The 13,207-nt window shown below is 48.2% G+C and overlaps 1 protein-coding gene across 1 annotated transcript in view; it reads left to right on the top strand.

Annotated features, from left to right (window-relative positions):
• Window positions 1-11,579, top strand: part of SVOP (SV2 related protein homolog (rat)) — a 113,720-nt gene extending 102,141 nt beyond the window's left edge. Inside the window, exons 13-16 of the mRNA XM_011935939.1 lie at window positions 187-298; window positions 1,835-1,916; window positions 4,082-4,171; window positions 7,238-11,579. Of these exons, the coding sequence (XP_011791329.1) occupies window positions 187-298; window positions 1,835-1,916; window positions 4,082-4,171; window positions 7,238-7,444 (491 nt within the window). The 3' untranslated portion in view covers window positions 7,445-11,579. The remainder of the gene's footprint in view (window positions 1-186; window positions 299-1,834; window positions 1,917-4,081; window positions 4,172-7,237) is intronic.
• The last annotated feature ends 1,628 nt before the right edge of the window (window positions 11,580-13,207 follow it).

Genomic DNA, 13,207 nt, shown 5'->3' with positions numbered 1-13,207 from the left:
ATAATCTTTTATCACCTGACCTCACAAGTGACACCTTATCACTTCTGTTGTTTTCTAGTCATTAGAAGTGAGTCACTAGGTCTAGTCCACCCTCCAGGGGAGGGGATGGTACAGGCTGTGCTACCAGGGTGGAGGGCATTGGGAATCACGTTAGAAGCTGCCTATCTCTCCCCACTCCCCTTCCAGGTGTCCTTGTGACTCTGTGGATTATTGACCGCCTGGGGCGCAAGAAGACCATGGCCCTGTGCTTCGTCATCTTCTCCTTCTGTAGCCTCCTGCTGTTTATCTGTGTTGGAAGGTAGGCGATCTGCAGGCCTAGGTGTGAGTATGGGCACAGGTGGAGGTGTGGGTGCAGGTGTGGGTGCAGGCCCAGGTAGAGGTGCAGGCCAGATGTTAGTGTAAGCCCAGGTGGAGGTGCAGGCCCAAGTGTGGGTGTAGGTGTGGGTATGGGTACAGGTACAGGTGTGAGTGCAGGTGTTGGTGTATGCCCAGGTATAGGTGCAGACTCAGGTGTGTGTATAGGCCCAAGTGTGGGCACAGGTGTGGGTGCAGGCCCAGGTGTGGGTGCAGGTGTGGTGCAGGCCCAGGTGTGGGTATTGGTCCAAGTGTGGGTGCAGGTAGGGGTGCAGGCCCAGGTGTGGGTGTAGGCCCAAGGGTGGGCACAGATGTGGGTATAGGCCCAGGTGTGGGTATAGGCCCAAGTGTGGGTGCAGGTGTAGGTGCAGGCCCAAGTGTGGGTGCAGGTGTGAGTACAGGCCCAGGTGTGCGTATAAGCCCAAGTGTAGGTACAGGTGTGGGTGAGGCTCAGGTGTGGGTATTGGCCCAAGTATGGGTGCAGGTGTGGGTGCAGACCCAGGTGTGGGTGTAGGCCCAAGTGTGGGTGTAGGTGTGGGTGCCGGCCCAGGTGTGGGTATTGGCCCAAGTGTGGGTACAAGTGGGGGTGCCGGTGTCAGTGCAGGCCCAGGAGTGGGTGCAGAAACAGGTAAAGGTGCAGGTGCTCACTAGGACTGAGGCTCATGGCTGCCTCACAACTGGATAAAAGATCAGGCCTAGGGAGGGGCCTCTGATGGGGGTTGTAGTCAGGGGGGAACTTTGGCTCCAGTTTTGCTCTAATGATGCCAAATTTAGACTTTTGATATCATCTCCCAGTGAGATCATAAATGTAGCTATTTATGTATGTGTTAAAACTGTTAACTTGTTCAACGGAAATATTTCAAATAGGCCCTGTTTTGTAATCCCATTTTAACAGTTCTCCATTTTTCCATTTGCCAAGAACCTCAAAATATAGAAATAGCTTATGCCTCTCTTGATCTCTAAGAGGCCCCAGACCACACCCAATAAGGAATCTGTGGGCCACCTCCTGGTGTGAGGAAGGTTGGGAGATGTAGCTTTGACCCTGAAATGTTGGTGTTCTGGAACATTTATGGGAACAATGGGACAGAGGGTTGGGATCAGGATTATCCTAAGAATACTGAATAGTGGTTTACTTTCCCCAGCTCAGCTGGCCCCTGGCTCAATTCCTGCTCCATCCCCAGCCAAGTTCCTGTCTGAGCTTTCCACTATTTATATCACTTCTCCCTAATCTTGTGCCCATCCTGGGCACCACAGGTGTTCCCATCTCTCAGCCTGGTACTTTGAAGAATGACGAACTTACAAAAGCAGGACTGTCAAGATGATACTGAAATATGTGTGCCCACATGTCTGTATCAATGAGCATCAGGGAGGGGTAACCTTTGCCTAATGCTAGGGCACTGATACTGCCTGGGAAGATAGGACTATGCTGAAACAAGCAGACAGAAAACAATGCCATCATCTGCCTTTATCCTCCTCCTAGAAATGTGCTCACTCTGTTACTCTTCATTGCAAGAGCGTTTATTTCTGGAGGCTTTCAAGCGGCATATGTTTACACACCTGAGGTAGGAGGGGTGTCTGGGAGCTGCTGGGAAATGGGCGGTGGTGGGAGAGTGGCTGTGGGGGATGCTCTGCTTCCAGAAACCATTAAAAAGAATGAGATGGTAGGCACAGTGGCTCATGCCTGTAATCCCAACACCTTGGGAGGCCAAGGCCGGAGGATCACTTGAGCCTGGAAGTTTGAGACCAGCCTGAGCAACATAGCAAGACCCTTTCTCTGAAAAAATAAAATAAAAATTAGCCAGGCTGTGGTGGTGCACACCTGTAGTTCCAGCTACAGAGAAGGCTGAGGCAGGAGGATCACTTAAGCCCAGGAGTTGAAGGCTGCAGTGAGCCATGATCATGCCACTGCACTCCAGCCTGGGCAACAGAGCAAGACCCTATCTAAAAAAAAAAAAAAAAAAGAATAAGGTGGATGTCTATGTATTGATGTGGATAGGATTTTAAGACATACTACTGAATGGAAGAGGCAAATTGCAGCATAATATGTGTGACATGATACCATTTATGTATTTTTAAAATACTGTGTTTTCCATGTGTATATTTTTGAACATATCTGGGAAGATACATTCCAAAGATATCACTAATAGTGGGGTCCTATGGGGAGAATTTTCCTGGCAGAGGGAGTGGATCAAGAGAGAATTTAGGCATTTTGACTTTTTTACGAGGAGAATATATTTCTATATTGTTTATGTAATTGAGTGAATTGAAATATCATGTATAAATGCATATGGTATGAACTAAAAAAGTATGTGCTGAATAACTAAGTGAATGAAGACATATGTGCTATATACAATCCAGAAAAAGCTAGAGGAATATACATAAAAATGGTACAAATCTCTTGAGTGTTGAGAACCTGAATGAGTTTTATATTTTCCTCTTCATGTTTTGATTCTTTGCAAGCTTCCTACACTGAGCATTGCACTTGTTAAAACATGCTAGCTAATGTAACAGAGAACCCCCAAAGTGGAGTGTTCGACACAAGAGCAGCTTCTCACTTATAAAAAGCCCAGGCCAGCCACAGTGGTTCACGCCTGTAAACCCAGCACTTTGGGAGGCCGAGGCGGGTGGATCGCTTGAGCTCAGAAGCTCAAGACCAACCTGGGTAACATGGTAAAACCCCATCCCTAAAAAACATACAAAAATTACCTGGGAGTGGTGGCACATGCCTGAGGTCCCAGCTACTCGAGGTGGGGCTGAGGTGGGAGGATCACCTGAGCCCGGGGAGGGTGAGGCTACAGTGAGCCGTGATTATGCCATTGCACTCCAGCCTGAATGACAGAGTGAGACCCTGTCTCAAATAAATAAGTAAATAAAAGAGCCCAATATGGGTGTTCTAGGTTGGGGGACAGCTTTCCTCCTCCAGTGATTTGGGGACCCAGGCTCCTCGCATTGTGTGCCTTTCTTATCCGGGGATCTTGCCCCAGGGGACATTTGGCAATGCCTGGGAATATTTTGGATCATCATAAGGTGGCAGGGGGAGGCAGAAGTGCTACTGGTATCTCGTGGGTACAGGCCAGGGATGCTGCTGAACATCCTACAGTGCACAGCAAACCCCTTCCCATGACAAAGAATGAGCCATCCCAAAACGTCCATAGTGTCCAGGCTGAGAAGCCCTGGCTTAGGGCCATGGAGTCTTCCTCCCAGCCAGCAGACATGGGAAAGGAGAGGAGAAAACGCACCCTTCTTAATTACCTTGGCCTGGAAGATGCACAATCCCTTCTCACTTTGCCTAGGGAAGAAAGAGGCACGTGGCCTCTCCTGGGTACAAGCTGAGAGACTGTAAACATTTCCATCTCTTTCTTTATGAAATCCCTTGAAAGCCTGTGACCCAGGTTTCAAGGTGAACTCATGAAAAGAAGGTGGAGAGCGACCCCTGAATTCTGAACTTGTGGCAGTTCCTGGTGGAGGAGTCTTTGGGGAGCCCCCCAGGATAGAGTGGACCCCTTTACTGGATTCCCACCCACAGCTCAGCCTCTTGCCCTAGTTCTGAGTTGAACCTCCCGTGCCCTTTGGGGTGAGGATTCCTTTCCCTTAAGGGCGTAACCAACACTGAAGGGATTTGCCCTAGCTTCAGGCCTGCCCCTGGGGTCGGTCCTATCAGCCTGGAGCTGGAGCGGTGGGAGGAACCTGAATGTCCCCATGCCCATATCTAGCTACTGTGTTTCAGGTCTACCCCACGGCAACGCGGGCCCTCGGCCTGGGCACCTGCAGTGGCATGGCAAGAGTGGGTGCGCTCATCACTCCGTTCATTGCCCAGGTAAGTGATGCCCCCAAATACAGAGGGGTGGGAGGGTGACAAAACCCCATGCACGGGAAGCAGTTACTACATACCGATTGTCCCCAGAGCCCTCGGGGTGCATTTGCTCATTTTATCCTAACAACACACCCAAGGACAGAAGAAATATTGCCTGCAGATGAGAAAACAGAGGCTCAGGGGCTAAAATGACACGCCCAAGGTCATGCAGCTGGAAAGCAGACAATCCAGGAGTCAAGCCCACGTCTTCCCTGTGAAGAAAATCCTTGGGCTGCCATATGATTTGCTTTAAAATATATTTGGATGAAAACAAGTGGGCCACTGTGAGCGAATTAATGCAAGAATAGAAAACCAAATACTGCATGTTCTCTTGGGAGCTAGACATTGAATACACATAGACATAAAAACAAGAGTAATGGACACTGGGGACCACTAGACTGGGGAGGAAGGGTGGGAGTCATGGGCTGAAAAATCCACTTACTGGGTACTGTGCTCACTACCTGGGGGATGGGGCCATTTGTACCCCAAACCTCAGCATCATGCGATATACCCATGTAACAAACCTGCAGTAGACCCCTTAATCTATGATAAAAGTTGAATTTTTTTTTTGAGACGGAGTCTCACTCTGTCACCCAGGATGGAGTACAGTGGCGCGATCTCGGCTCACTGCGACCTCTGCCTCCCAGATTCAAGCGATTCTCCTGCCTCAGCCTTCTGAGTAGCTGGAATTACAGGCGCCTGCCACCATGCCCGGCTAATTTCTGTATTTTTAGTAGAGACGAGGTTTCACCACGTTGGCCAGGATGGTCTCCATCTCTTGACCTCGTGATCTGCTCGCCTCGGCCTCCCAAAGTGCTAGGATTGCAGGCATGAGCCACTGTGCCTGGCCGAATTTTTTTTTTTTTTTTTTTAACAAAAGGAAAGAAGGGTTGGGTGCTGTGTCTCAGGCCCATAATCCCAGCACTTTTGGAGGCTGAGGCGGGCGGATCACTTCAGGTCAGTAGTTTGAGACCAGCCTGGCCAACATGGTGAAACCCCCATCTCTACTAAAAATACAAAAGTTAACTAGGTGTGGTGGCAGGTGCCTGTGATTCCAGGTGAGGCACAAAAATCGCTTGAACCCAGGAGGCAGAGGTTGCAGTGAGCCAAGATTGCACCACTACACTCCGGCCTGGGTGATGGAGTGAGATCCTGTCTCAAAAAGAAAAAAAAAAAGGGAAACAAAACAAGTACGCCAACACAATTTAGTGGAAAACGAATAAATATGCCAGTTCCTGCTTTTTGAATTAGACAATTAGACGTCATTGCAAAATTTTGCAACTCTTCGTGTGTCATGAAGCATTTGTATCTAGAGATCTTAGTAAGTCTTTCTGCTTTTTGAAAATCCAGGTTTTTTTCTGTTTGCATCACTTTTTTATTGAGGTAAATGTCACATAACAAAATTAACCACCTTAAAGGGAACAATTCAGTTGCATTCAGCACATTCACAGCGCTGGGCAACCACTGCTTCTGTCTAGTTCCAAAACATTCTCATCACCCCAAAATAAACCCCTGGATCCACTAAACAGTCACTCCTCATTCTCTACTTCCCCCAGGCTCCTGGCAACCACCCATCTGCTTTCTGTGGATTTGCCAAGCCTGAATATTTCAGAGAAATAGAATTTAAAGACATGTTTAGCCCAGTGTTTCCGTTCCACTTTGGTCCTGACCGTTGTGTGGCACTCCTAACTGATACTGGTTGAGAGCTCACCATGTGCCTGCACGGTGCCAGGTGCTCCCAGGTTCTTCTTCTTAGGAAGTGACATCACTCTACACCCATTTGGCAAATGAAAAAATGGGCTGGGCACGGTGGCTCACAACTGTAATCCCAGCAGTTTGGGAGGCCGAGGTGGGTGGATCATTTGAGGTCAGGAGTTCAAGACCAGTCTGGCCAACATGGTGAGGCTCCGTCTCTACTAAAAATATAAAAAAATTAGCCAGGTGTGGTGGCACACTCCTGTAGTCCCAGCTACTCGGGAGGCTGAGGCAGAAAAATTGCTTGAACCCCGGAGTCGGAGGTTGCAGTGAGCTGAGATTACACCACTGCACTCCAGCCTGGGAGAAAGGCGGAACCCCCCATCCAAAAAAAAAAAAAAAAAAAAAAAAAGAAAAGAAAAGAAAAGAAAATGGAACTCAGTTCTGCCATGTGGTTTGCCGTATGCCAAAAGCTAGGAAGCTGGCACAGGCACTGCACTATTCCAGAGGAGAGAAGAGTTATAAGGAGCCCAGACTCAAGCTTAGCAGACCCAAGTTCAAATCCCAGCCCCATCCTTATTATGTGTATGAACTTGGGTAGGAACCACTTATCCTCTTTGAGCCTCAGTTTTCTCCTTTGTAAAATGGGGATGAAGTACTTAGCTCATAGGGCTGTGGCATAGCATCTGTGTTGGTCCGTTTTGTGTTGCTTTAAAGGAATACTTGGCTGGGCACAGTGGCTCACACCTGTAATCCCAGCACTTTGGGAGGCCAAGGCGGGTGGATCACTTGAGGTCAGGAGTTCGAGACCAGCCTACGCAACAAGGAGAAACCCCGTCTCTACTAAGAATACAAAATTAGCCAGGTGTGGTGGCACATGCCTGTAGTCCCAGTTACTTGGGAGGAGAATCGCTTGAACCTGGGAGATGGAGGTTGTGGTGAGCCAAGATTGCGCCATTGCACTCCAGCCTGGGCAATAAGAACGAAACTCCATCTCACAAAAAAAAAAAAAAAAAAAGGATACTTGAGACCAGGTAATTTATGAAAAAAAGAGATTTATTTGACTCACGATTCTGCAGACTGTACAAGCATGGCACCAGCATCTGCTTGACTTCTGGTGAGGCCTCAGAAAGCTTTTACTCATGGAGGAAGGCGAAGGAGGGACAGGCGTGTCACAAGGAGAGAGAGGGACAAAGGGAGAGAGGAGGGAATCACCAGATTCTTTTTAGCAACCAAGTATCATGAGAGACCTGATGTTACTAATACTATTTGATGGTTGGCGCTGTCTGTGCTTCAGAAGGGATACTTTCACCGACCTATGTCTTCTTCCCCTAGGTGATGCTGGAATCCTCTGTGTACCTGACTCTGGCAGTTTACAGTGGCTGCTGCCTCCTGGCTGCCCTGGCCTCCTGTTTTTTGCCCATCGAGACCAAAGGCCGAGGACTGCAGGAGTCCAGCCACCGGGAATGGGGCCAGGAGATGGTCGGCCGAGGAATGCACGGTGCAGGTGTTACCAGGTCGAACTCTGGCTCTCAGGAATAGTGACCAATGGGGGACTGTGCTGGTCTTTGAGGCTGCAGAGCTCGGGGGGCTGGCGGGCCCCAACTGGGGCACTGATTGTCACTGCCGACATCAAGAACTCACCCAAGAGTTGTGTCTTGAATCAATTTGCTCATCTTCATTGAGGTCCACCCAGGGATGGGGAGATACTTGCTCTAGGGGGTTCTCTGTATATGTGGTGAAAGGTTTGTTCATAACCTGTGGATCTACATGGGAAAACTACCCATATTAGGAGGGTCTGGTGACGCCAGCATCCAATCAGACACCATCCAGAGTCACCTGGCCACACCCTCAGTGAACAACCAAAAGATTTCTCTGTAGATACCGTCCAGGCTCAGGCCCATGTGACACCTGCTGTCCACCCACCAGACCTGTTCAGTAGGTTTCCCCCACACCCACCGCCCCAGGCTTTCTTCTTTGAAATTACAGGTGATCTAGGTGTGGTCTGAGCAGCTATTTCCTGACAGGAGCACCCCTGTTTGCCTCCCTAGAACCTGACCAGTGGATTCTCTGGCAGATGGACATGGTGCATTCAAACTGGAGCTACGTGCCCCCACCCAGCCCCCTTGGGAGTTGCCATTGTTGGCACCAAGAGATCCAGATGTGTCCCTGGGGACAGCTGGACTTGTACCGGGTGACCTCAGAATGCTGTTACCCCCTGGGAACTGAGGACTGAGGCCAAAGTGAATCAAGCTCAAGCCAGAGCAGGGGCCTCTCCTTCTGAGGCAGTGAAGGCCACGGTTCCAGCTTCTTTCCTGGCCCCCTCCTTGGTCAGGTCGAATGGTGACTTTTTTTTTTTTTTGAGACAGAGTCTTGCTCTGTCGCCCAGGCGGGAATGCAGTGGTGCAATCTCAGCTCACTGCAACTCTGCCTCCCGGGTTCAAGCAATTCTCTTGTCTCAGCCTCCAGAGTAGCTGGGATTACAGGTGCCCACCTGTACTTTTTAGTAGAGACAGGGTTTCACCATGTTAGCCAGGCTGGTCTTGAACTCCTGACCTCAAGTGATCCACCTGCCTCGGCCTCCCACAGTGCTGGGATTACGGGTGTGAGCCACTGCACCCCGCCTGAATGATGACTCTTGAGGGGAAAAAGTTTACTCAGGTTGCAGGTACAAAATCCAAAATCCAGGGCTTTGGGTTTTGTGCATGGGTAGACAGCTGAATGGGCAGAGAAACCAAAAGGATGCTTCACCCACCATCTCATCCCATGGGGATCAGGGGACCAGGATTCCCTGCTGTGAAGCTGCTCCTCTGTCCAGGGCCATCTTGGTCATTACCCAAAGGCAGCCCCTGGGGTTCCATTCATGGAGCCTGCTGTGGAGTGGAGAGAGGTGGGAGGACTCAGGTGTATGAAATGTATATATTTTCAAAGGAAGAGGAGGGAGGCCAGTTGGTTTTGAGTTGGTCTCCGCAGGCGACATCACTTCCGGGATTTGGTTTACTGGAGCCTTTTTTCCCCACGGTGAAGGCAGGGGACCTAGACAAGGAGGGAGGAAGTTGGCAGATCCCATCAAAGGCCAGAGCAGACTGACCTACTGCTTGAAGTAAACATTGCAAGGAAGCCAATTTGTGCTTTCATCTCTTATTAAAACATGTCAGTGATGGACATTGCAAGAGCCTAAGTTGATTCATTGTCATCATGTCCTAGTGACAGTCCAGCCTAACGGTCTACCTACCTTTGTTCATCGAAATTCATCTCAATGCTTTAGTATGATAATCTCCTTTCCAATGAGTGGGGAAAGATACACCGTTGGCCACCAACATTGTGGCTGTGCCTGTTGGAGACAACACTTTCTTCTAATGGTGTGCAGGTCATAATGGGGGACTTCTTCCAGCTCAAGTTCTAGATCAACTGAAAGCAATACTGTGTCTCTAAAATATGGGCTGCAGCCCCTTCGACCCAGGCAGTTGGAGAGGAGACAGCTTGGCAGATCTCTGTCTCTCTCTGACAACCACATTTCCTTGAACCACGTGTGGCTGTAGCTCTAATTATTTCCAGACAGCTGAGCTTTCCCGGGTAACACAGAACTTGTGCTTGTCTCTTTTGCCTTCCGGCTGGTCAGATGCTGCTGGATGATCATGTCCATTCCCTCACCCTAGAATAACCCAGTGGAGCTGGGGGCTAGGTGGGGAGAGAGTACTTGGTGGGCAGGAATATTTCCCAGAGACTAGGGTAAAGGGGTTTACAATTGAGGGCTTTCTCTATTTGAGAAAGTGAAAGTTAAAAACTCTCGCTGGGCGTGGTGGCTCACACCTGTAATCCTAGCACTTTGGGAGGCCGAGGCGGGCGGATCACAAGGTCAGGAGATCGAGACCATCCTGGCTAACATGGTAAAAACCCCGTCTCTACTAAAAATACAAAAAAAAAAAAAAAATAGCCGGACATGGTGGCGGGCACCTGTAGTGCCAGCTACGTGGGAGGCTGAGGCAGGAGAATGGCATGAACCTGGGAGGCAGAGCTTGCAGTGAGCTGAGATTGTGCCACTGTACTCCAGCCTGGGTGACAGAGCAAGACTCCATCTCAAAAACAAAACAAAACAAAAAACAACAAAAAAAACCCTCTTTGCCTTCTGAATAGCCTGCCCTTTTCAAAAAATCAATATTATTAAATGATACAAGAGCTATCACAAAAGGCACCCCAACCTCTGAATATGTGAGACCTTTAGCTGAAGACATTTGTATCTAATTTTGAATAATCCTATTCAAAAAGCTCCTGTTTTCGTTAATGGAAATGCCATGTTTCTCTCAGAGTTAGGAAAGATCTCAGAAAGTGGCAAAATATAACTAATGTAGCCAGAGCTATGTATTTCTGTCCTTCTCTTACTTCAAGTATTCTGAAAAACATGTAACAGACCTTGCTGGTGTTCACAATGGGGTGAAACAGTATCTTAGGAATTGACTTTGAAATGAGTATGAATATTCATTGTTTTTAACATAATATTAAGCAACAGAAAGCCTTAAATGATGAGATCAAGAGTCTCCCCTGCCATTACTTTCAATGGCAAAAACTGTAATTACTTTTTTTTTTGAGACCGAGTCTCAGCTCACTGCAACTCCACCTCCCAGGTTCAAGTGGTTCTCCCGTCTCAGCCTCCCGAGTAGCTAGGATTACGGGTGCCCGCCTTGACGCTTGGCTAATGTTTGTATTTTTAGTACAGACAGGTTTCACCATGTTGATCAGGCTGGTCTCAAACTCCTGACCTCAAGTGATCCGTCCACCTCGGCCTCCCAAATGCAATTACTTTTGCACCAGCCTAATAACAGTAATCCCAGTCAATAGTTGCTTAAACCATTAGAACCAAAACCAGGCAGAGATCAAGAAGGTTTAACATGTAACAATGTTATCAAGAACCCAGCTTCTTTTTGCCTTTCCTTGTCACCATCCTCTGCATTTTGGCCATTTGACCCTGTGCTTGAAAACTCATAGTCACAAAATGGCTGCCCCTGTGCTGGGCATCATATTTATTTTCAAAGAAGGTAGAATGGGAAAGGAGCAGTCATAAAACGTTTTCTTTCAGAAGAGTCTGTTGGTTTTGGTTAGAAAAGGAAGTCCCCCGGCAGATTTACCATTGCTTCTCATGTCCATCCCAGCATGAGTCCTGCTGTAGGGCTGGAAGGAAGGGCCTACCAGCACCAAGGGATACCCACAGTCTCTTGAACACAAAATTGGGATTCTGTTAGCACAGAAGAAGGATAGCAATGGCTGTTGGATGGGTGATGGTTGCAAGAAGCCTGCCATGGATGTGTAGGCCACAGAGCTCTCATCAGTGCTGTTTCGTGGCCAGGAACAGAAATTCTACCCAGGGTGATTAAAATTAAGGAACAGAGCTTTATTATAAGACTGGGATCAGTAGTTAATTTCCTACAGGGGAAATTCAGGGAATGTAAATCAGTGAAATGGAAAAGGTATAAGGACAAGAGAAATGCCAGCGCTGTCTGCAGTGGGTGGCCGCAACTCCCTTCCAGCTGATGCTGTTCCACCATGGGTCCAGTGGGACTAGATCTTCCAATGTTCAAGAGAGGAATCTAGGATTTTCTGTGAAATCTCCAAATATTAGTATATTTGATCAAAAATGTTCAAATGATGTGTGAGTTCAATAAAATGCATCTGCAGTGCAGCTTTGTTTGATGGGCTGATGGTTTGTAGCCTCTGACAGTTTAGAGAGATTGCATAGGAATAAAGTACAGCCTGGTGTCATTCAGTGGAACAGGGATCTGGGGAACCACCAAGGCCCAAGACAGCTGCCCCTCTGAATCTGTAGCTCTTGTTTCTGCCCTTTTCTGCCAGAAACGAGTCTGGCTTCCTTCTGTTTCCTCGTGGCTGCTGTGTATGCACCATCGTGCACAGGGCCTCATAACTCAGCTCTGCAGTGCCCCACTCCCAGATCTTCAGGAAATGAAGCTGATTGGCCCAGTTTAATGTTGGATTGAGTCCTGGTCCAATTAAGTTGGGTCAGGAAGGAGTGGTGGAGAGGTACAGACACAGCGGCATTGGCCTGCCCTTTGGCAGGGTGGCACAGACAATTGCTGGTATGCCTGGAATCTGCAGTGACATGTGCATACACTCTCAAGTCTGTTCATCAGAACTCTCTTACAGATCATAACATGGCAAGTCGTCAGTATGCACGGAATATCCAGCATGTACTGGACATGATATTTAACACTGGGGATGCAAAATATCACAAGACATGGTCCTGGCTAGGTGCAGTGGCTCATGCCCATAATCCCAGCACTTTGGGAGGCTGATGCAGGAGGATCACGTAAGGCCAGGAGTTTGAGGCTGCAGTTAGCTTTGATCACAGCACAGCATTCCAGCCTGAATGATGGAATGAGAGATCCTGTCTCTTAAACAAACAAACAAACAAACAAAAAACCCGGGCGCGGTGGCTCATGACTGTAATCCCAGCACCTCGGGAGGCCAAATGGGAGGATTGCTTGAGCCCAGAAGTTTGAGACTAGCCTGGGAAACAATTCCACTCCCAATAGCATCAAAACAAGGAAAATACTTAGGAATAAATTTAACAAATGCAGTGTAAGACCTACAAACTACAAAACTTTGCTGAAAGAAATTGAAGATCTAAATAAATGGAGAAACATTTCAAATTCATGAATCAGAAGACCTAAAATTGTTAAGATGTCAACCCATACTCTCCAAATGACCTATAGATTCAACACAATCCCTGTCAAACTCTCTCAGCTGACTTTGTTCTTTTTGTTTGTTCGTTTGTTTTTTGTTTTTTGTTTTTTTGCAGAAATTGTCAAGCTGATTTTTTTTAATATATATATTTGAGACAGAATCTTGCTCTGTCACCCAGACTGGAGTGCAATGTCGCCATCTCAGCTCACTGCAACCTCTGCCCCCTGGATTCAAGCGATTCTCCTGCCTCAGCCTCCCGAGTAGCTGGAATTACAGGTGTGTGCCACCATGCCCAGCTAATTTTTTGTATTTTTGGTAGAGACGGGGTTTCACCATGTAGTTCCTGCTGGTCTTGAACTCCTGGTCAAGCACCAGGAAGTGCCCTTGCCCTGGGAGCCTTGTCAGAGTCCTCTCATCTTGGCCCAAATGAAACTACGAGGAAGAGAGAGCTAGTTCCTTCTCAGTGTGCTTACAGAGAGAGTCGAGGAAGAGGCCCAACCCATCCCTTCACAGCTACATATTCCCCACCCCTCCACCACCCCGCACCCTACGCCCTCCACAATTTGGATTCAGTCTTGTGTTGTAGTTGAAAGTGAAGCACTGGAGGCC

Source organism: Colobus angolensis, unplaced genomic scaffold (assembly GCF_000951035.1).
Source record: "Colobus angolensis palliatus isolate OR3802 unplaced genomic scaffold, Cang.pa_1.0 Scaffold10, whole genome shotgun sequence".
NCBI lineage: Eukaryota > Metazoa > Chordata > Mammalia > Primates > Cercopithecidae > Colobus > Colobus angolensis.
Note: the sequence above shows the minus strand (reverse complement) of the source record. Positions and strands in the feature narration are given on the sequence as shown.